Here is a 21,325-nt window from a genome sequence, read left to right as displayed (position 1 = left end):
TGAATAGGATTCTAGTCACCCAGGAAATATGATCAACAATCAACAAATGGACTTCATGAAGTTATAAAGCTTCTGTATTGCAAAGCAAACTGTAACACATTGAGGAGGCAGCCTACAGAATGGGAAAAGATCTTTGCTAGCTATACATCTGATGAAGGATTAGTATCTATAAATTATAAGAATTCAAGAAACTAAAATATCTGTCTTCTCAAAAAGAAGATATATGGCTAAGTAATAAAAGTATTTACCATTAGACATTAGGAAAATATAAATTAAAACAACTCTGTGACTTCATGTTACCCCAGTCTGAATGACTAAGATTAAGAAAACAAGAGCTAGGCGATGGTGGCGCATGCCTTTAATCCCAGCACTTGGGAAGCAGAGGTAGGTGGATCTCTGTGAGTTCCAGGCCAAGCCTGGTCTACAGAGTGAGTCCAGGACAACCAAAGCTATACAGAGAAACCCTGTCTCGAAAAAACCAAAAGAAAAAAAAAAAAAAAGAAAGAAAATCGAAGGAAAACAAAGACAACAAATGCTAGTGAGGATGTAGGAAATGGGAAGCCTTATGACTCTAAGTGGGAGTGCAATGATGCAGTAGTCATTATGGAAACCAGCATGGCTATTCCCCAGACAACTAGAAATACATCTACCATTTGACCCAACTATACATCACTGTTATGAACAAGGCTGATCCAAGGCTCTCTAGGGGCCCTGTTGAAAGGACAAAGGGAACCTAGTTCTGTGTCCTTGTTCAGGGGCAGACTTGGCAAGGTTCAGGTTGAGGCCAGGGCCTTGCATGAGTTAAGGTTTTGTTTCCTGGGAACTTGGTTCCCTTCCCGTAACCTGCAAAAGACTGGAGAATTATCAATTCCAAGGCCACTGTGTGCTCAATCTGCGACACACTTGAGAGATCCTGTGTTCATCCTAGTGTATGCAAATTTTCTGCTGACACTGTTCCACACCCACCATTCTCCTTTCCCCCATACCCACAAACTGTACAGAAGGGGCTGTACTTCTTAATAAACTTGCTTGGCACAAGACACAGCTTGTGAGAAACTTGACCTCAGCTTTCCTGTCTTCTCACCTCTTGTCATCCCATCAGGAACCATTGCTGAAGAACAACCTGGTGGTCCAAGTCATGTCGCTCCTACCTTGATAGAGGACTCTATTTTTCATACAAGGACACTACATGCTCATCCATGTTCATTGCTCCTCTATTCACAATAGCTAGGACATGGAAACAGCTTATATGTCCATCAACTCATGAAGGAATAATGAAAATGAAGTAACTATATAACAATGGAATCTTATTCATCTTTAAAAAAATTAAATTTTCCTCTATTGAGAATTCTCCGTTTAGATATGTACCCCATTCTTAAATTGGATTATTTGGTTTTTTGATATCTAGTTTCTTCAGTTATTTATAAATTTTGGATATTAGTTTCCATTGGTTGTGAAGTTGGTAAAAAGTCTTTTCTCATTAATTAATGAGACTCAATTAATGGTGTCCTTTGCTTTACAGAAGCTTTTCAGTTTCATGAGGTCCCATTTATTAATTGTTGATCATAGTGCCTGTGTTATCAGCGTTCTGCTCAGAAAGTTGTCTCCTGTGGCAATGAGTTCAAGGCTATTTCCCATGTTTTCTTCTAACAGGTTCAGTGTATCTGACTTTATGTTGAGGTCTCTGATCCATGTGGACTTGAGTTGTATGCAGGGTGATAAATATGGATCTATTTGCATTCTTCTACATGTAGACATCCAGTTTGACTAGCACCATTTGTTGAAGAGGCTTTTTTTCCCCCACTGTGTATTTCTGGCTTCTTTATCAAAAACCAGGAGTCCTAGCCAGGCAGTGGTAGTGCACACCTTTAATCCCAGCATTTGGGAGGCAGAGGAAGGCGGATCTCTGAGTTTGAGGCCAGCCTGATCTACAGAGTGAGTTTCAGGACAGCAGGGCTACACTATGAAAACTTGACCAAATTTTAAAAAAAAAAAAAAAAAATCAGGGCCCATATGTGTTTGGATTATTTATGTCTGGGTTTTCCAATTCAATTCCATTGATGAACCTGCCTATTTTTATGCCAATACCATGTGGTTTTTTTTATTACTATTGCTCTGTAGTACAATAACTTGAAATCAGGGATGGTGATACCTTCAGAAGGTCTTTTATTTTTCAAGATTGTTCTAGCTATCCTGGGTTTTTGTTTTTCCATACGAAGTTGAGAATTGTCCTTTTTGAAAAAAAAAATTGTGCTGTAAGAATTATGTTGGGATTTTGATGGGAATTCCATTGAATCTGTAGACTGCTTTGGTAGGATGGTCAATTTCACTATGCTAAATCTTACCAATCCATGAGCATGGCATATCGTTCCATCTTCTGATGGCTTCTCCAAAGACTTGAAGTTTTTATTATACAGGTCTTTCACTTGCTTGGTTAGTTACCTAAAGATACTTTATATTATTTGTGAAAATAATATAAAATTGTAAAAGGTGTTGTTTCCCTGATTTCTTTCTCAGTCCATTTGTCATGTGAATATAGGAGAGCTACTGACTTCTGTGAGTTAATTTTGTATCTAGCCACTTCACTGAAAGTGTTTGTCAGCTATAGGAGTTTCCCAGGGGACTTTTTAGGGTCACCGTGTATACTGTCATACCACTTACAAATAAAGAGCATTGACTTCTTCCTTTCTAATTTGTATCCCCTCATCTCCTCCGGCTGTTTTATTGCTCTAGTTAGAACCTCAAGAACCGTATAGAATACATATGGAGAGAGTGGACAACCTTGTCTTGTTCCTGATTTTAGTGGAACTGCTTTGAGTTTCTTTCCATTTAAGTTAATGCTGGCTATAGGTTTGCTGTAAATTGCCTTTGTTATGTTGAGGTATGTTCCTTGTATCCCTAATCCCTTCAGGACTTTTATCACAAAAAGGTGTTGGATTTTGTCAAAGGCCATTTCTGCATCTAAGGTGACCAAGTACCAGAGACTAGATAGCTCAGAGACCTAGGGCAAAACAAATACTATTGGTCTAAACTAAAATAAAATTACTCTATGACTGCTACACTCATAGATCAGTGCCTTATTCAGTCATCATCAGAGAAGCTTCCTTGTGCAACAGATGCGGAGACCCACAGCCAGCCAGTATGCGAAGAGAAAGGCCTTGGAACACATAGCTCTAAATGAAATGTCTCCATCAAATTCCTCCTCTCAAAGCTCAAAGAACCTCACAGAAGAGGAGGCAGAAAGAGTGTAAGAGCTAGAGAGGATGGAGGACACCAGAAGAACAAAGCCCTCTAAATCAAAATGTACAGATGGATCAAGGACCTTACAAAAGAACCTGATGTCCTGAATCTGACAGAAGAGAAATAGGGAGTAGGCTTGAAATCATTGGCACAGGAAAAGAATTTCTGAACAGGACCTCAATAACAGCACTAAGATGAACAATTAATAAATGGAACCTCATGAAACGGAAATATTTCTGTGCAGTAAAAAAACATCATCATTTGAGTGAAATGGCATCCTACAGAATAGGAATTTTTTTTTTTTTACCAACTATATATTGGAAAAAAATTAACAGTAAGAAAACAAAATGCCCAGTTAAAAAATAGAGAATAGAAATGAACAGAGAATTGTCAAAAGATGAAATACAAATGGCGGACAAATGTTTAAAAGAGTTCAAAATCCGTAAGTTATTAGGGAAATGAAAATTAAAATGGCTTTGTTCATTCATGTTAATTGTTGCTCTATTCACAATAGCTAGAAAATAGAGACAGCCTAGATGTCCACCAACTGATGAATGCATAATGAAAGTGATATATTTATACAATTACAGCTAATAAGAAAAATGAAATTCACCAGTAAATGGACAGAGCTGGAAATAAACCATCCTGAGTGAGAAAGAAATGTTGCTTGTTTTCTCTCAGTTGCAGCTGTAGGTTTCGGATCTTTAGATGTGTGTGTTTCATTTGGAATACCCCAAAAGGCCAGGAAATCACTAAGAGTCCATGGGGAGGGGCTTTTATGTGAAAAGCAACAGAATGCACTAGTATAATGAGTAAAAGGGAAAAATTGGGGTGGGGTGGGAAGAGTCAAAGAGGGAAACTAGGAGGGATAACAACACTAAAGACTTTTCAGGAAAGTCCTATAGAAACCTACTACCATAGAAGCTTCTTAAGATATATCTGTACATGTATGCTGTTACCCTATAACAGGGCAGCAACACCCCTACTGGAAACCAGAGGCTAAAAAATAACAAGTCTGGTCCCAGGAATGGATTACTTCTTCCGGAGTTGTTGGCCAGTAGGTCCCAGCTTGATTTCTCCATGTTGTGTAACTCAAGTATGTGGTATCCACAGCAATGGAGACTTTACCTTTCCATTAAGTTCTGGAGGGTAACCAAGTGCATTGGCAATAGCCCATAATATTTGGGGATCTTTGGGACCTCACTAGTCAACAATTCCAGAAGTAATCCATTTTCTGTTTTGATCATTGAACTTCAGACTGACAATAGAAAATATTAATTGTCAGTGTGGTGTCATGTGTTGCACTCAAAACCCTATCAAGTTGTAATTGTGTGGCTCTTAAAATGTGCCAAGCAGCAGTGTAAACAGATGAGAGAAGACCCTGTAAGGGTTCAGCTGCATATCGCTAACTCAGATGGTACAATGGTAACAACCACAGGTACCACGGAAACAAGTGAATATGGCTATTAAACTCACAGACACTAAATTCCCAATTTCATGTGATTTTTGTAGCATGAACTAAGTCTTTGGATTGCTCCTCATCTATCAAAATATTAAAAACAGGACTAGAGAGATGGCTCAGCTAGTAAGAGCATTAGCTGCTCTTCTAGAAGGCCCAGGTTCAAGTTCCTGCACCCACAACTGCCTTTAACTCTAGTTCCACGGGATCCAATGTTCTCTTCTACCCTCAGTGGGTACGAGGTATGCAGATGGTAACACAGACATACATGCATGCAAAATAGACATACACATAAATCAAAGTTGTAAAGTGTTGTTTTAATTACAAGTTAAAAAAAAGCAACCTTTTAGCTATGGGCTGATCAAAAAACAAGCAGTGGCAAGACAGTGCTACCTTACCTCCTGGCAAGCTGCCTCAATTGTTCAGCACATCCACTGTCTGATTTCTGGTTGATAAGTTCGAGGATATTCATAGTTCTATGGAAGTGTCCACATGATAAACTCACACTAACGGCTGTTTCATGCTTGTCTCCTGTAAGTACCCATACTTTGATACCAGCCATTCTCAATGCTTCAATAGTTTCTCGAACTTTATCCTGTAGTCTAACAATAAAAGAAAAAAACTGATAGAGAAAAATACTCCTGTAGTATATGTTAAGTATAAACTACACAACACACATAAAGTATACTCTTTATAAGAATGTTACAGTGTATCAACATAACTGAAATTTTCTTTCATTATGCAGGAAACAAGAATAAACTATAAGTGGCCATCTAGTTCAAAGAGACCAATGAATTAAAATATACAACTTCATATTCTATCATCAAAGCTGGTTTTTATGAACCCAACTAACCAGGTAGCCTTCATAAACCTATCTTATTGGGAAGTGGTACAGGGGAAGGGGGGTTGAATTGAGGCCTGGTACATGCTAGGCAAGAGATGCCACAGTTGGGTGGTGGTGGCACATGCCTTTAATCCCAGCACTTGGGAGGCAGAGGCAGGTGGATTTCTGTGAGTTCGAGGCCAGCTCGGTCTACAGAGTGAGTTCCAGGACAGCCAAGGCTGTTACACAGCGAAATCCTATTTGGACCCCCACCCACACAAAAAAAGAAATGTGGCACTAGTAAGTCTAAAATTTCAAGTCTAGATCTCTCCTCACCCCACCCCAGTAACAGAAGTAGGTAAGGAGAGGTAAGTATGCAGCACACATAGAAGTCTAGGCATGAGAGATCCTGAATTCAGGTTTTCTGCTTTTGGATGAGGCTCCTATAGTTTTCCTTTTAAATTAAACATCAGACTGTAGGAAATACAAGACTACATATGTTTAAGAAATCTAATGAAAACAAACAAAAAGTAAATGAAAATCCACACTTAAAATATGCATACCTCTGTAGATATAGGGAACAGAAGAAAACAACAGGCTTAACTTATAAAGATCAATTTGACTCATAAAATTCAATTTAATTCAAGAGCTAAGATTGACATAGAAGATAGGTTCTAAAAAGTAAAACAAGTTGCAAGGAATTCATATGCTAACAGAAGGAGAAAAATCTTTAAACAAATAATTTAACATAGCATCAAAAAACAATAAACAGAATGTTCATAAAGAAGAGCATTTTCAATCATGTTGTTGTCAGAAAAGATCTTGTTGGATGAGGGTTAGTTATGAGTACATTTTATTCACAAATGCCATGGCAGGGAAGAAGAATCATCCAGGCGGAAGGCAAGGCCTTGCCAAGGAACAAAGGCATAAACACAACAATTTCAGCTACAGGTATCCAGGAGTATAGCCGTCAGTGAGGCAGTACTGAAGCATGAAGCAGAGTGGGCACTAGTGGAAGGTGAGGATAGAGAGAGATGGCAATGTCTGATGATGGTATGACACACTGACTAAAGAACAGCAACATGGAAGAATAATCAAACAAGTGTGTCCTTTATCTATTCAAATAGCCAACGATAGAATAAAACAGCATTATTCTGAGTAGAAAAAAGTAAAGCTTTAGTTTTCTATTTTGTTACAGAATGTTAACAGTATTTAATATACTAGAAGCACTTGACTAAAACGTTCTTTAAAAAAAAAAGATACTGCCTACTTCTGATACTTGCCTGTCTTCCACTGCTGTTGCTCCTAGTAATATCAGGTCCTTCTCAATGTACTGGAAGACATCAGCCAATTTTTCTTCCCGTCGCTGCAAGGCGGTCCTGGCCTCAAATAGGCGCCTATCTATATCGTCATACTCTTTAGCTGAAAACTGTCTATAAGCTATACATAGTGTCCGCAGTCCTTTCTAAAGGAAAAAAAAAGAAAAGATAGGCATGCACCTCTAAGAGCCAGATTCACAATCTAACTTTAAATCGTCTTTTATCTTCACCTGTGAATTGGAACTACACAAACTTAGGAATCTATATTTGACTACTTGATTATATGGGCATCAAATTTTCTTAATCTCTGAAAATTAGCACCTAAATCTAAATACTCCTTACTATATATTTTCCTTAGAAAAACTGAAAATAAATGTTCTAGCAATAGAACTTGAAAAGAGCAGATTTTAAAATACCATATGACCACATTTAACAAATTTCTAAATAGTGCCATTTCCTGATTTGTAAATAACACTCTCATAATTAACATTCAAGATGCCATCAGATATTAATATATGTACTAGTTAATTCATTCTGCAACAACACTATGTGGATGCTGTTCTAGACAATAAAGCCTTTGCTTGTTAGAAATCACAGTAGGTAGATTATAGGCAACCCCAAACCAGTAACAGAAGTAGGTAAGGAGAGGTAAGTATGCAGCACACATAGAAGTCTAGGCATGAGAGATCCTGAATTCAGGTTTTCTGCTTTTGGATGAGGCTCCTATAGTTTTCCTTTTAAATTAGAGTCCCATTACATAAAATTAACTCTTTCAAACAGTGCCATGCAGTGTTTTTTAGTATACTTACAAAATTGTATGATCACTACCACTATCAGAATATTTCACCTCCAATAGATTCCTTATCCATTAGGAGACACTCCCTTCTCTTCCTTTCATCCAGCAGCCTTTGGCACCCACTCACTTGTTTTCCATGAGTCTGCCTATCCTGGATCTTTTACATAATGTGTGGTCTCTCTTGACTGGCTTCTTTCGGCAATCTTATCAATGTTCATCCATGTTGTAGCATATATCAGACATCAGTATTACATTTCTTTTAATGACTAAGCAATATTCCATTACATAGCTGTATCATATTTTATCCATTCATCAGTTGGGCATCTAGGCTTTTCCCAGTTTGGACTATGAACGTCCACTTATTAGATCATATGTGGTCATATCTTTTCCCTTCTCTTTGGTGTACACCACTCAGGTATATATAGCTAGGTCAGGTTATAAACTCCATTTTTATCTTTTGAAAAATTGCCAAACTATTCAAAGGCTGTGTGATTTATACAATGTGTACAATCTCTAGTTTCTCCACATCCCTGGAATATTCTTTTACTAAGTCCCTTTCTGTCATGCTAATATGTCCTCTACCACTGAGCCACACCCTCTAATTTTTTTTTCTTTAAAAGTCAGAGTCTAATTATGTTGTCCCAGTTGCTTTTGAATTTCTGGACTCAAGCTCTTGTCTTGTTTCTGCCTTTGAACCACTGGCCCAGGATAAACTGGGGCAAGGGGAAGGGACAGAGAAGGAGAGGCAAGGATGGGAAAGAGGCAAAGAAAAAGAAGAGAGACACAGCCATTCAGGAGATGAAACCCAAGGATTTGTGCCTCTCTCTAGACCCCAAGCACTCATGTTTGCTATGGGCACAGTTTGAGTGGTACACACAACCAGAAGTCCCTACCAAAACAGGTTTTAGAAGAGAATTACATGTTACCAGATTAAAAATCAGCTTTTACAACAAGAATAAAGAGCCAACATTTAATGCAAAAGAACTAAGAGCTACAGAATTTTCAGAACTTGGATAATCTATTAAAAAGAAAAAACCTCAACTGTTTCACAAATATATTTTTGAAGTTTCTTTTTATTTTTTTCATTTTTAAATAATAGCTATCTGTACTTACCAAAGCAAATTCATCTACATGAATTCTGGTTTTTGCTATTTCTCCACCTATACATTTAGGGAGAATTGAAGATTCTGCTCCTTTAGCAAATAAAAGCTTCTCACCTAAAAGGAAAAATAACTAGTTATCAAGCTCTTTATTAGGTAAGTAAATATACATAAAAGCTTAGATTGGTTACCTGAAGGTGCCTGAACAATTACACTCATTCTCCTACGATCTGAATCAAATTCCAGAATATGAAGCAATTTGTACCTAAAAATTAAGAAAGATAATCCTTAATTTTTAGAGTAATAATGTGAATATCTAGAAAGAATAAAGGATAAAATACAAGTGTAAAGTAAGAAACTAGAAGTGCATTATTATGAGGATAGGCTCTAAATTATCAATAATATTACTAGACACAAGGGAGATGGCATTAAGTCCTCAACAACTAATAAATACTTTACAGACCTTGGGTCATTTAATTCCCACAGAAGCCAAGATGAAGACTACTAAAGAGATTAATATCCAATAAGCTGGTAAGCAGTAGAGAAGGACAGGAGCCCAGCTCTGCCCAGCTGACTGATTCTCCATCATTTTCTGTCCTAACACATCTTAGAATTCAACCTTTAAGCAGTCTTAGAGGTTTGTCAGCAACAATTCTGAACTTGGGGCAGGTGTGAGGGTGGAGGATCAGGGAGCAAATGCCTCTTTAGAGAACTGAGAGGAAACTTAGGAGGATAACTGAAATGGGGCTTGAAAAATTTTCCAGGAGAGAATTCTATAAGGATATGTAAGCAATGAATGCTCATAAGTAGACAACAGGTTCCTTCATGAAAGTAGCTTCAGAATGGGCCTTACTTCTTTAGTATGGAAATGCTAGCAAGGATTAAGGTTCACAGCAACAGGCACGGACTAACTCATTACAGTAGAAAGAGGTTAAGTAGACTGGTGTTCCTAAATGCTTGAGCATAAATTCATAGACAATACAAGGGAACCTGTGCTGAGGTGCAGCTTTATGGCATAGCATTTGCCTAATATTCCTGTGACACTGCTTTTGATCACCAGTACTTCAAAAACAAAAGATTACACAAAGAAGTTTTCTTCATCCAACGACCTATGGAATCTCAACCTCAAGTGTTTAATATAAATTTATAAGGAAACTCAGTAAACAGTAAACTAAAACACAGCATACTGTTGTAATTGTGATGAGATACAATATAATACTGACATCACTCTAGAGAAAAGGTTAGCAAGTGTTTTACGTAGAGAATCAGACAGTATTTTAGACATTACAGGCCATATACACACATACACACATATATGTATATGTATATATGTATGCTGTATATTAGGACTTATTCTTGTATGCAAGGCAAGTGTTTTACTATTAAACTATATCCCCAGCCTTTCTTTAAAATTTTGAGATAGGGTCTTACTAAGTTTCCTGGGCTAGCCTCACTCTATGGCCTAGGCAGGTCTTTAACTTGTGACCATCTGGCTGTACCTCCATACTACCACAGCTATTTTATTCTTTCTCCTTCTCTCCCTTACTGTCTTTCTCTTTCTTAAACAACTCTAAATGCAATCTAGCATAGCTTGTAGGCTATACAAAAACAGACTGGAGGACAGAACTGGCCTATAGGCCATAATTTGCTGATTCCTATCCTATATTTATACTTATTGTGGACTATAACATATTTGAAAGAATTTACCTTTCGAGTCTTCCAAGTACTTTAACCTCCATAGTTTCTTCAGAAATGCCTATAAATATAATACCAGCTCTGGGAATAAGAGGAACAAAGAAATAACAATATTTAAAGGAAGATATTTCATATTTCACACTACACCTTTATAACTTGGTTTGAATGAAGGTACATTAATTGAAAGTTCAAGGTGTATTTACAGTACTGCCTTTGAATAATATGACACTATTTTTAAGAATTTGACAGGTCAGACTACATCCAAAACAATGCAAGGTATTTTCACAAGTTTTATCACACAAAATTCATACAAGATCATTTAAAAAACCTTAAATTTACATCTGAGAATTTTACATGACAGCTCTCTAATATTCTAACATTTATTTCAAGAGTATTCTCTGAGGATCCGAAGAATCAGGCTCAATTACCTTGCCGCAGCCTCCACTAGAGCCTTTTCATCTGGTGAAGATGCGTAGTACTCGAGCTGCGCCGGTGCGAGGGTGGACTGCCAGGGACCATCACCGATGCCATCAGTTTGCACACTGCTGATCTGTACAGTGTGGCAAAGACTGACTGCTTTAAAGAAGAGGTCATGCTCTTTGATCTGTAGAAACATAATATTAATGACCTAAGCACTTTCCCAACACTACATAGGACATAAACCAGACCTAAGACCCTGAGAGCTAAAACAAAAGTGCTAATGACCTGGCTGCCTGAGTGAAAACTGCAAATTTGAGATTTTAATCTCATACTGTTTTAGGAACCTTTGGTATAAGTGCATCTCTTTAGAAAGCCTAAACAAACTGCAAGCTAGGGAGACTATGTACTTGGAAAGAAGTAAGGTCTTAGAAAGAACAAAATACTTATTTTTTCTCTTTTTCACTTCAGGGCAGTAACAGCATTTACTAACAACCAAGCTAAAGCAGTGAAGATGCTTAACAATGACAAGCTAAACTGTGCTGTAACTACAGTCCCAGAATAGTATTTCATGGTGCTAAATCAAGACATCGATTTCAAACGCAGACTTCTTGCTTCACTGATAAAAACTTCCCGAGTCCATCTATTGAAGAAAATTAATTCATAGGAACCCATAATCACTAATTGGAAAACTGCTTACTAGTTCAGTTTCACTTTCAGGACTGGTTTTAAAGGAAGAACTAGCTGTGACATGTGCTGAGTTGTTGAGATGGGATAAACCACCAAGGTAAGACAAGCTTCCTTCTGTGGAGTCTGGTGTTGGTCCTTCAGGTACAAGTCTACCATTGATTTCTTGGTATTTCATGCCATTAATTGAACATTCTCGAAACTGCATCTCATTTTCTGTCAGTGTTCCAGTTTTATCTGTAAACACATATTCCACCTAGAGAAACAGAACAAAAGAAACCTTTGTGGTCATGGGTCAGTGTTGAACAAGAAAAACTTTCTCCTGTTTTCTAAAGTCTAGTCTATTAACATCAATATACCAAAGCTGAGATTCTTACAATCTAAGAAGCTATTATTGATGTAAAGAAAATAAAGCAAATTAAAATATTTAAACATTACATATATATCTTTTGCGACACATTGATTTGCAGAGGTGACGAAGAATAAGGTATAAGAATTTCTTGTCTATCTCTTGGACAAGTACATTTAAAATAATATGATTTGACACTTATTAAGGGTAGAAGGGATGCTTACTAGAAAGTGAACAGGGGCCAAGAGAAACGGTATAAAAACAGGGAAAGGAACAAAATAATGTGTTAGAGATGAGAAGGAGTCTGTAAAGGACAGGAAGTTAAAATTGAGGACAGGAAACAAATACAGTAAAAAAATAACTGTTAAAAATAACATGTTTTAAAAGGTATGTAAGACAAATTATTTTATTACTCTTGGAGGCTGATCCAAGGAAATGAACTCTGAAAGGGAAGGATACACCAGTGAAGTCTTGACAGCGAACTTATGGTGAGAATCTGATGTACTACTGTAATGATGCTAGAGAAGTCTTTTGAAAAGAGAGGCAGTGGGGCTCCAGAGAACAACTGATGCTCCAACAAGAATGGCACCCCTGAATGACTGTAATCCCGGCACTGAGCGGGGCAGGGAAGCCGATGGAGCTTGCTGACTGCCAACCAGCTGAAAAATTCAAGCTCCAGGTTCATGGGAAAGCCCTGTCTCAAAAGGAACAAAGTGGAGATTGATGGGGAGGACCCTCTCTGGCCTCCAATCATACAAACAGAAATGTACTCTCTCAAATCTCTCTCTCTCTCTCTCTCTCTCTCTCTCTCTCACACACACACACACACACACACACACACACACACACACACACACACACACATAAACACATACACATGTATACACAACAAGAATAAAAATAAAACTAAAAAAGTAGAAAAGAAGGCAGCTATCACAAGAAAACAAAAGCAAAACTACAGACCAGTATTTTTCATGAATATATATGCACATACATGTATACTAAGTCCAGAAACATATAAAAAGGATTATATATCACAAGTATGAGACATCTCAGGAATCCAAATAGCCTAATGTGTACAAATTATCAGACTGATATGTGTCCTTTATTCTATTAATAAAATGAGCATCTCAACAGATACAGAAAAATCACTTGATAAAAATCCAATACTCTTTATGATTAAAAACACTTAACATACTATGATAAGAGCTTCTTCAAAATTTGGTAATATACTGAGTGATTTCCTCCTATAAGCAGAGATATAAGACAAGGTTGTCTGTTCTTATGTTTTACTCAACACTGTACTGAAATTTCTAGTCAGGAAAAAGAAGCAAGTTATCCTGATTGGGGAAAAAAAAGAGAAAGTTATCTCCATTTGCATATCAAATGACCTTGCATATACATCATTCAAGGGACTTCACTTAAAAAATTTATTAGCACTAATAAATAAGTTCAATGAGATTCCAGAATAAAAGATCAATGTACAAAATCAAAGAATTAAAGTGGGAAAATTAAGGTCCATAGTCTTGGGGACAATAAAGGTTAATGACAATACTTGAGACATAGGAAGTCTACTGTGTAAAATAATTTATTGCACAGGGCCCAATATCAGCCTACAGATGTAGTCTTTGCTACTGGGAAGGCTGAGACAGGAAAATCATTTGAGGTCAGGGTTTTTTTTTTTTTTTTTTTTTTTTAAGACAAGGTCTCACTATGTAACTCTGGCTGTCCTGGAATTCACTATGGAGAACAGGCTGGCCTCATGGAGATCCACCTGCCTCTGTCTTCCAAGTGCTGGGCTTTATTAAAGGTATGTACCGGATGAGCTCAGAAGTTTAAGCATAGCTTGGGCAGCAAGAAATGGGGTCCCATCTCAAAAAGAAAACAAAAAAAGCCAAACCCAAATTACACATAGGGGTAGGGCAGGCAGATCCTACATTAACTGACATATTTGAATACACAGAGATGGTAAATAAATTTGTGAAGACTTGTTTGAGCTAAGCAAGGAAAGAAACAGCAATTAACTCCAGGGGAGATAAAATGCATAAAGAAAATATAGTTATAGTATTACAAAGAATAAATTAGGAAGTAAGAGTTTGAAAACAATATTATGAGTCATAATGTAAATATTTATTAGATGTCAAATTATAACAACATCAGAGTAGGCAAAGTGGGCAAGTTTTTGGGTATGTGTACAAAATGATAAAGTGATAGTTACCCCCCCTTTAAAGATTTCCTTTCCTTTTTTTAAATGATGTGTATGCATAAGTGTCTGTGTGTGGGTAATGCACATAACTGCAGGTACTTGTAGAGGCCAAAGGCACTAGATCTTATGGAGATGGAGTTAGAGGTAATTTTGAATTTGAATTCACACCCAATGTGAATGCTAGGAACTGAAGTCCCCTGAAAGTATGTGCTCTTGATCTCTGGGTCATCTCTCTAGCCCTAGTAATTGATCTATTCCATAACTGATAATGTCTAAAAATTTTAAATCATGATAAAATATCATATGGAAATATACTGGTAAATAATGGAAGAAAGACACTAAGACAAAGTGGGAGTAAGAATTTAGCTGAAGGAAAGTAAAAGGTGTTTTGGTATAAGCTTTATAATATTTTCTATTATGTCAGTCTCTTTACATGTAATTCTCTCATAAAATGAAAATTTCAGGATCATCTTCACCTGTCCAAGCTCTTCATTCAGGTCAGAAGTATTGACTTGAGCTTTCTGATCTGACTCTTCATGATACAGATCAAGATCCCAGCCAATAAAAAATGATCCAAGAAATTTCTGCATTTCAACTGTCACATATAGAGAAATTGGAATGATGAAATTGTAGAGTACCAAAAAAGCAAGGAAGTCAGAAATAAATCTCAGAATCTAGAAAAAAGAGAGAGAAATGATTATTTGATGATAACATACATAAGAATTATCAGAAGGTTCTTGTCTAAGTAAACTATCAACTATATTCTGAGGTAAACTAATAGCATGAATTGAAATTCATTGATTAAATTGTTTTAATATTGCATTTCCGTTTACTTAGATTACTGGTTAAAGTAAAAGTTAAATTCCAATAGCTCAATTTGTTATTTGTCTGAAATTATCTGGCATGATTAAAACACCAAATTATAACCATACTCTGTCCCGTGTTCTAGCCATCCTATGACGACTGTTCAAAGATCATGGGTGACTAAGATATGAGTGTAATATAGACATATTGGAACACAATTTTAGGGAGAATTTTAAAGAAATAGAAACTGAAGAACACAGATTACATGGACAGACTGCAACAATAGCATAGCAAAGCTGCTTTTCAATATGCACTCTGTGAAATGTACATGATACTGGAACACAGTCCTATACTGATCTGCTTTGTTTTCTCCTGGGATCAAGATGGTTTCTAATATGTACATTTTAATTTAAATGGAAATTTAGAAAATGATTATTTGCCAAAATTGTAGGTTAAATCTCTTGATACATCAAGACTGTTAAGACTTCTTGAATTATTCAGACATGAATGAAAATAAATGTGTTCTTTAATTCATTTATAAGGTACAAAAAATGAATATTAAAGCACTTAATTTGTAATACTGAAGTGGAATGCACATGCATTGACATATACATTTTTGTGATCTAATTATTCAAACCATGCTACTAGGAACACACAAAAAAGTTTAGTCCCTAAACCAGGGAAAGTACACCACTGCTAACATGCTGAGTGTTCTTCTGCAAAGACACTTGTCAATACCAATGTTGTGATAAGGTCACCATGGCCCTTCCCATCAAAGCATCAACTGTCCCCAAAAAGTTTCCTTAAAGTTGAATTATGAATAACACATAATACCTTACTACTATTTCTTTGATGTTCTGTTTTTTGGTTATACCAAGGTTCATCCCATTTTTCTTCAGCTTGCCAGGTATATTTCAAGATAGTACTGATGATGGCCTCAGAAATAAGGATTATTAAATAAATTATTAAAAATGTGTTCATTGATCTAAAGCAAGAAAAAGAATATAAACATATCAATATATTCTGTTCATTTGCTTTGAAATTAATACTTGTATTAAATATATCAAAATATATAAGATTTTATTATAGCTGTTTTAAAGGACAGTCTATTTTTTTATAATGACCATTAAATAAGACATAATTAATTACCAGCAACCCATTTGAAAGCCTAGGAATCCTAACAACACAGCAAGACATATCCAAAAGTACAATGGTGGCACTTCTATCTTGGGGTTTGCCAGCAACCATATAATTGGACTTAAGGCCTGCTCAGTAGGAGGGAATTCATACAGTACAATTTAGTACTGTAAACATTGCCATCTGTAGCTAATGAGTCATGAACCCTAGAGAAGAACCTACTACTACCATTTTTCTAAACCAGTATAATGTCCAACTTCATTCTGAATACCTTTCCTATGCACAGAGAAGGTAGTTCTCACCTTTCATCAAAAAAGCTTCTCTTTGCAGCAGATGGAGACCACAATAGAAATCTACAACTGGTCAAAACCAAGCTTTATCCTAACTATGTAAATATTTGCTCTTCCACTCTCCTAGGACACAAAGTCTAGTACAATATTACTATGTGAATTCATGGGAAGTAAAGGCACAAGAAGGGTCTCTTTTCCTACTTGATGTCCATGTATTAGGCATAGCATTATTTGGTACTTCAATTACAGGGCTGCTCACATTTTAAAATATCAAAGTATTTGGTTCAAAAGAATAAAACAAATAACCCATGATCATATAACTGACTCCAAAATCTCGATAAATAAACTTGAAACATACAAATAAAGTGAACACAATAAGGAATCTTCATGTGTACCACATAGTGTCAACAACTGTTAGTGTGCTACCATTCTTACTCCATTCATCCTTTCTTCCATCCCTATTACCCATTTAATTTTTGTTGTTTTGGTTTTGTGGTTCTTTTATCTTGCAATTTCATGAATACCTCTTTAAAGAACATCTTTAAAAGAGGGATGATAGGGATCAAACCTGGAGGCTTACACTATGCAGCATACTCAACCACTGAGCTACACCCCCAATTCAATGGTGGCATCTTATGCAGCTGTGGTACAATATCAGAACCAGGAATGTTACAGGGAATTAGACTGGATTAAGCTTCACATTTACAAAATCTGATTTTACTGGTATGAAATTAAACCCACATACAGATTAACTGCCATTATGAAGAACTATCCCATTATCACTTTTAAAAATGTATTTATCTAGGGACCAGAGTAGTATAGCACATGCCTTTAACCCCAGCATTTGGAAGGTGCAGGCAGGTGGATTTCTGTGAGTTCAAGATCAGCTTGGTCTGCACAGTGAGTTCCAGGTCATCCAGGGCTACATAGAGAGACTCTGCCTCAAAAAAATAAAATTTAAAATTATTTTATTTTATATGTATGAGTGTTTTGCACGCATATTATGTATATACATGTATGCCTGGTGCCTGTGAAGGTCAGAAGAGGGTGTCAGATCCCCTGGAACTGGAGTTATAGATGGTTGTGAGCACCATGTGGGTGCAGGAACCAAACCCAAGTCCTTTGCAAGATCAACAAGTATTCTCTTTTTTTCCCCCCCGAGATGGGGTTTCTCTGTGTAGCTTTGCACCTTTCCTGGAACTCACTTGGTAGCCCAGGCTAGCCTTGAACTCACAGAGATCTTCCTGGCTCTACCTCCCAGGTGTTGGGATTAAAGGCGTGTGCCACCACCACCTGGCTCAACAAGTTTTCTTAACCACTGAGCCAACTCTCCAGCTCCCATCATTCTTTATCACTCATTCCATACTGAATCTCTGTCCGCTGGCAGCAATAATCTGTCCCCAACCTATATAGTTTTATAATTTTGAAAATGTTCTACAACTCAAAACATACAGTATGTAATCTTTGAACTCGCTTTTTCACCAAGGATAACAATTCTGCAGCCTGTTCTGGCCGATGCAAGTAATATAAATCCTTTTTCTTGCTGAATAGTGCTCTATGACATAGCTGTACCAGATTTTCTGATCAACTGTTACCCACGTATGGACAAGGGGCAGTGTCCCAGGTTCTTGCTGTTATAACTAAAGCTGCTAAGGGAAAGAAACTGCCAAATTATCTTCCAAATGGGAATATCATCATCTGGTATTCTTAACAATAATGTATGAGATCTGGTTCCTCTGCCTCCTCCTAGTACTTATTATTACTACTCTTTTAGTCTTATTCCTTAAACAGTGAGTTAACCTCACTGCAGTGATATTCTCTAGTAGACAATGATGTTGACTGAACATCTCTGTCTACTCACCTGCCACCTACAACTCCTTTGATGAAATGTGCTTTTGATCACATCTAACTGAATCTTTGTGTTACTGTTTGGTTTAAGTCTGTGGTTTGCAAACATTTTCCCCCAGTCTGTAACTTGTCTCAATACTTTCAAGAGGGTTTGAGAAATGATACTGAAGTAACGAGTATATAGATTATGAAGACCTATGCTTTGACTCATACATAGTTCTAACAACTAATCTGAAACTAGGTGAACTTCGTCTATTAGAAGTAGACAATTTTTAATTTAGATGAAGTTCAATTCATTAATTTTTTCATTTAGGAGCTATGCTTTTTTGTCTATCAATTATTTGCTTAAGTTCAGATCATGAAGATTTCTATGACTTCTAAAAGTCTTTATAACCCTTTTTCATATTTATTCAATCATAATCATTATTTTTGGATGCTGGAGACTGAGTCCATGGCCTGGTGCATGTCCTCTTATTGACAAAACCTCTCTGCTCCCTTGCCTTTATTAAAAAGATCTTCCTGGGTATTATAAATAATGGATTGTAGAGTCTAGCTTTTCATGTTCCTCAGAAGAGTGTTGATTTTTGTTCTAGTGGGCACTTAACTTTAAGCACCTAATGTCACTGCAATTGGTCAAAGTAAAATTCTCCTTTTCTCAGCATTCTCTGGGTTCTATTGCTTGTTTCTTGCCAACTTGCACCTATACAGTTTTATCAGTCATATAAGAAAATTTGGGCAGCTTTTATGTACAGGTTTTCAAGTCCAGTTGACTACTTCCTATGCTGTCTTACACATTTCCCCCTAACTTTCTAGGCTCTCTTCTAGTTTTGAACCTTGTTCTCTGACATTTCAACCCAGTAGAGAAATAAAATGCTTTCCCATCTTACTTATGCTACTTCGCCCCTCCTTCCCCCAGTTTGTCTTCAGGACTGGATTCACTGCCAATTCTGACCTGCTTGTGGTCACTTTCTATTGCCAGTAACTCATGGTAGCCTCAAACTCATGACCTTACTGGAGTGCCCTCATCACACATGGCCCAACATTACTTGTGTGCTTGGGTATGTGTGCCTGTATGTAGTTTTGCATGGCTATGTAGACAGATACATGTTAGGTAGAAGCTTAGGGTTGCTATCTTGTTTTGCACCTTGTATTTTGAGACAAGGTTTCACAATAAACCCAGAGTTCACTATGTCTGCTAGAATGGCTGCCTGGCAAGCCCCTGGGATCTTCCTGTCTCCACTCAGCAGGTTACAGGCACATGCCACCACACCAGCTTTCTAGGTGGGTGATAAGGATCAGAACTCAGGTCCTAATGCTTGTACAGAAAGTATTTTACTCAGAGCTATTGCCTCATACTCTACACTATATTTAGTCATATTTTAGCACTTACTAACAGTCAACACCATGAAAAATTCTAAGTATATACAAAATCATAAGACATCATCCTTATCTAACATCATTTTGTATATGTAATATGAAGTACCTTTTTAAAGGATTTGTTTATTTTTTATTTTATGTGCATGTAACTGCATTGTGTGTATACCTAATGCCCATGGAGATCCCTTGAAATGGAGTTACAAATGGTTGTGAGCCACCATGTGGGTGCTGGGAACCAAACCCGGGTCCTCTGCAAGAGTAACAGTGCTCTTAACCACTGAGTCATCTCTCTAGCTCCTGAAATATCTATTTGTATGTAGGTTATACATACATAAGTAAGATACACGTATAATTATGTGAAAAGAGTTTTCTTACTTTTCTACTGCAGATCGTTTCTGTGACTTGCTCTTGTAATTTAACGCCATCTTAGTTTCCATTCCGGTGTACACAGCCACACCTATAAAATAAAACTGCTACTTTAAATGTACTCACTAGCACAAGAGCTTTACTGAAAAAGCACTGTCTGAGAGTTTGTATAACTTGGCTTTTCCTTGAGTCTTTTCACAGCTTTTACAGACCTGCTAAACCTAAAATTTTGTCAATCTAGACATTGAACCTGCATGGAGTCTTGTTTCTCAGTTACAAAAGATGTTTGGATGGAAGATATTAAGAGTTGAGACTAATGGAAGAATGGGGTGGGAATAATAGACGACTACTGCATATGGCGCTAATGGTGTTAATAACAGTAAAAACAGAAAAAAACAAAAAAAACCAAGTTCCGGAAACGATGGATTAAGCTAAAGACCCAGAATGCCAGAATCTAGAGTCTATATGTCATTCCTGAAGCACTGAAGAATAATATTAATGTCTTGATTCTGAGTAAACGAAGTAAGCACAAGGAAATGCTATGTGAGACCCTGAGATGAGAGAGAATATGGTCACAATAGCGGGACTAAAACTGTGGGATGAAACTAATTAGGAAAGACCAAACTTCAAAATTCCCTCAAATTCCTAAAGAGTGAGATTAAAGAAACAACACAGAACTGACCAATTGTGTCTTTTCAGTAAGTATTTGTCTAGAATTTTAAAATAAAAATCATTCTTTAAATTCAGGGTTCATAATTAAAATGAAAAATGGCACTACAACCATGCAATTGGAAAGAAAAAGCAGAATGAAACAATAGAGAAGAGGATGCTGAGACAAACAGTAGACCCAGCTAAAAGCATTCAAATACACAAATGCTTCTAAAGCTGCTTAATTTCAACCCCTACTTTAAAGTCACAAGAACAAAAAGATTACCCCTAGAAAGTCATATAAGATTCAATGTCCCATGAGAAAATCTAAAACCCTGGAGGTTTAGTCTCGTTTCTGATGTCAGAACATTGTTTTAATTTTTAAAAAATGGTGGCAAAATACACGTAACATACAACTTACCACCTAGCCATTTAACACGTATAGTTCAGTGGTGATAACACATTCACCACAATTTTGTTAATGCATCTTTTCTATCTAACTAGAGAATACTTTAATCACTTTTAAAAAAAAATGCTGGACCCATTAAATATATATCCCGCTTTCTTTCTATTCTCTAACCCCTGGAAATCACCTAGGGCTTCATCACTATGGATATACCCATGTGAGGTATTTCAAATGAAAGGGAGAATATAATCTGTGGCCCTTTCTGCCGGGTTTCTACAAGGCAAGGACACTATTATTCTTCCTTTTGAGAATTAAAGTGTATGCCCCCAATAGTACTGGTTCCACATTCAGAGCTCAG

At 36.8% G+C, this 21,325-nt stretch overlaps 1 protein-coding gene across 6 annotated transcripts in view; it reads right to left on the bottom strand.

Annotated features, from left to right (window-relative positions):
• Window positions 1-21,325, bottom strand: part of Atp11b (ATPase phospholipid transporting 11B (putative)) — a 96,112-nt gene that overhangs the window by 36,153 nt on the left and 38,634 nt on the right. For all 6 annotated transcript variants that reach the window (XR_008216813.1, XM_052732297.1, XM_052732301.1 and 3 more), the window contains exons 10-19: window positions 19,923-20,004; window positions 15,730-15,880; window positions 14,568-14,765; window positions 11,550-11,792; window positions 10,861-11,036; window positions 10,445-10,513; window positions 8,929-9,002; window positions 8,751-8,854; window positions 6,806-6,987; window positions 5,098-5,301 (exon numbers count right to left, since the gene is read on the bottom strand). Coding sequence is in view for 5 of the 6 variants with exons in the window: in XM_052732297.1 (XP_052588257.1) it covers window positions 5,098-5,301; window positions 6,806-6,987; window positions 8,751-8,854; window positions 8,929-9,002; window positions 10,445-10,513; window positions 10,861-11,036; window positions 11,550-11,792; window positions 14,568-14,765; window positions 15,730-15,880; window positions 19,923-20,004 (1,483 nt within the window). In the remaining variant the exon portion in view is untranslated. The remainder of the gene's footprint in view (window positions 1-5,097; window positions 5,302-6,805; window positions 6,988-8,750; window positions 8,855-8,928; window positions 9,003-10,444; window positions 10,514-10,860; window positions 11,037-11,549; window positions 11,793-14,567; window positions 14,766-15,729; window positions 15,881-19,922; window positions 20,005-21,325) is intronic.

The sequence above is a fragment of the Peromyscus californicus genome, unplaced genomic scaffold (genome assembly GCF_007827085.1).
Source record: "Peromyscus californicus insignis strain IS unplaced genomic scaffold, ASM782708v3 Scaffold_9__1_contigs__length_137607984, whole genome shotgun sequence".
Classification (NCBI taxonomy): domain Eukaryota; kingdom Metazoa; phylum Chordata; class Mammalia; order Rodentia; family Cricetidae; genus Peromyscus; species Peromyscus californicus.
The sequence above is the reverse complement of the archived record's forward strand: the minus strand, read 5'-3'. Positions and strand labels throughout refer to the sequence as shown.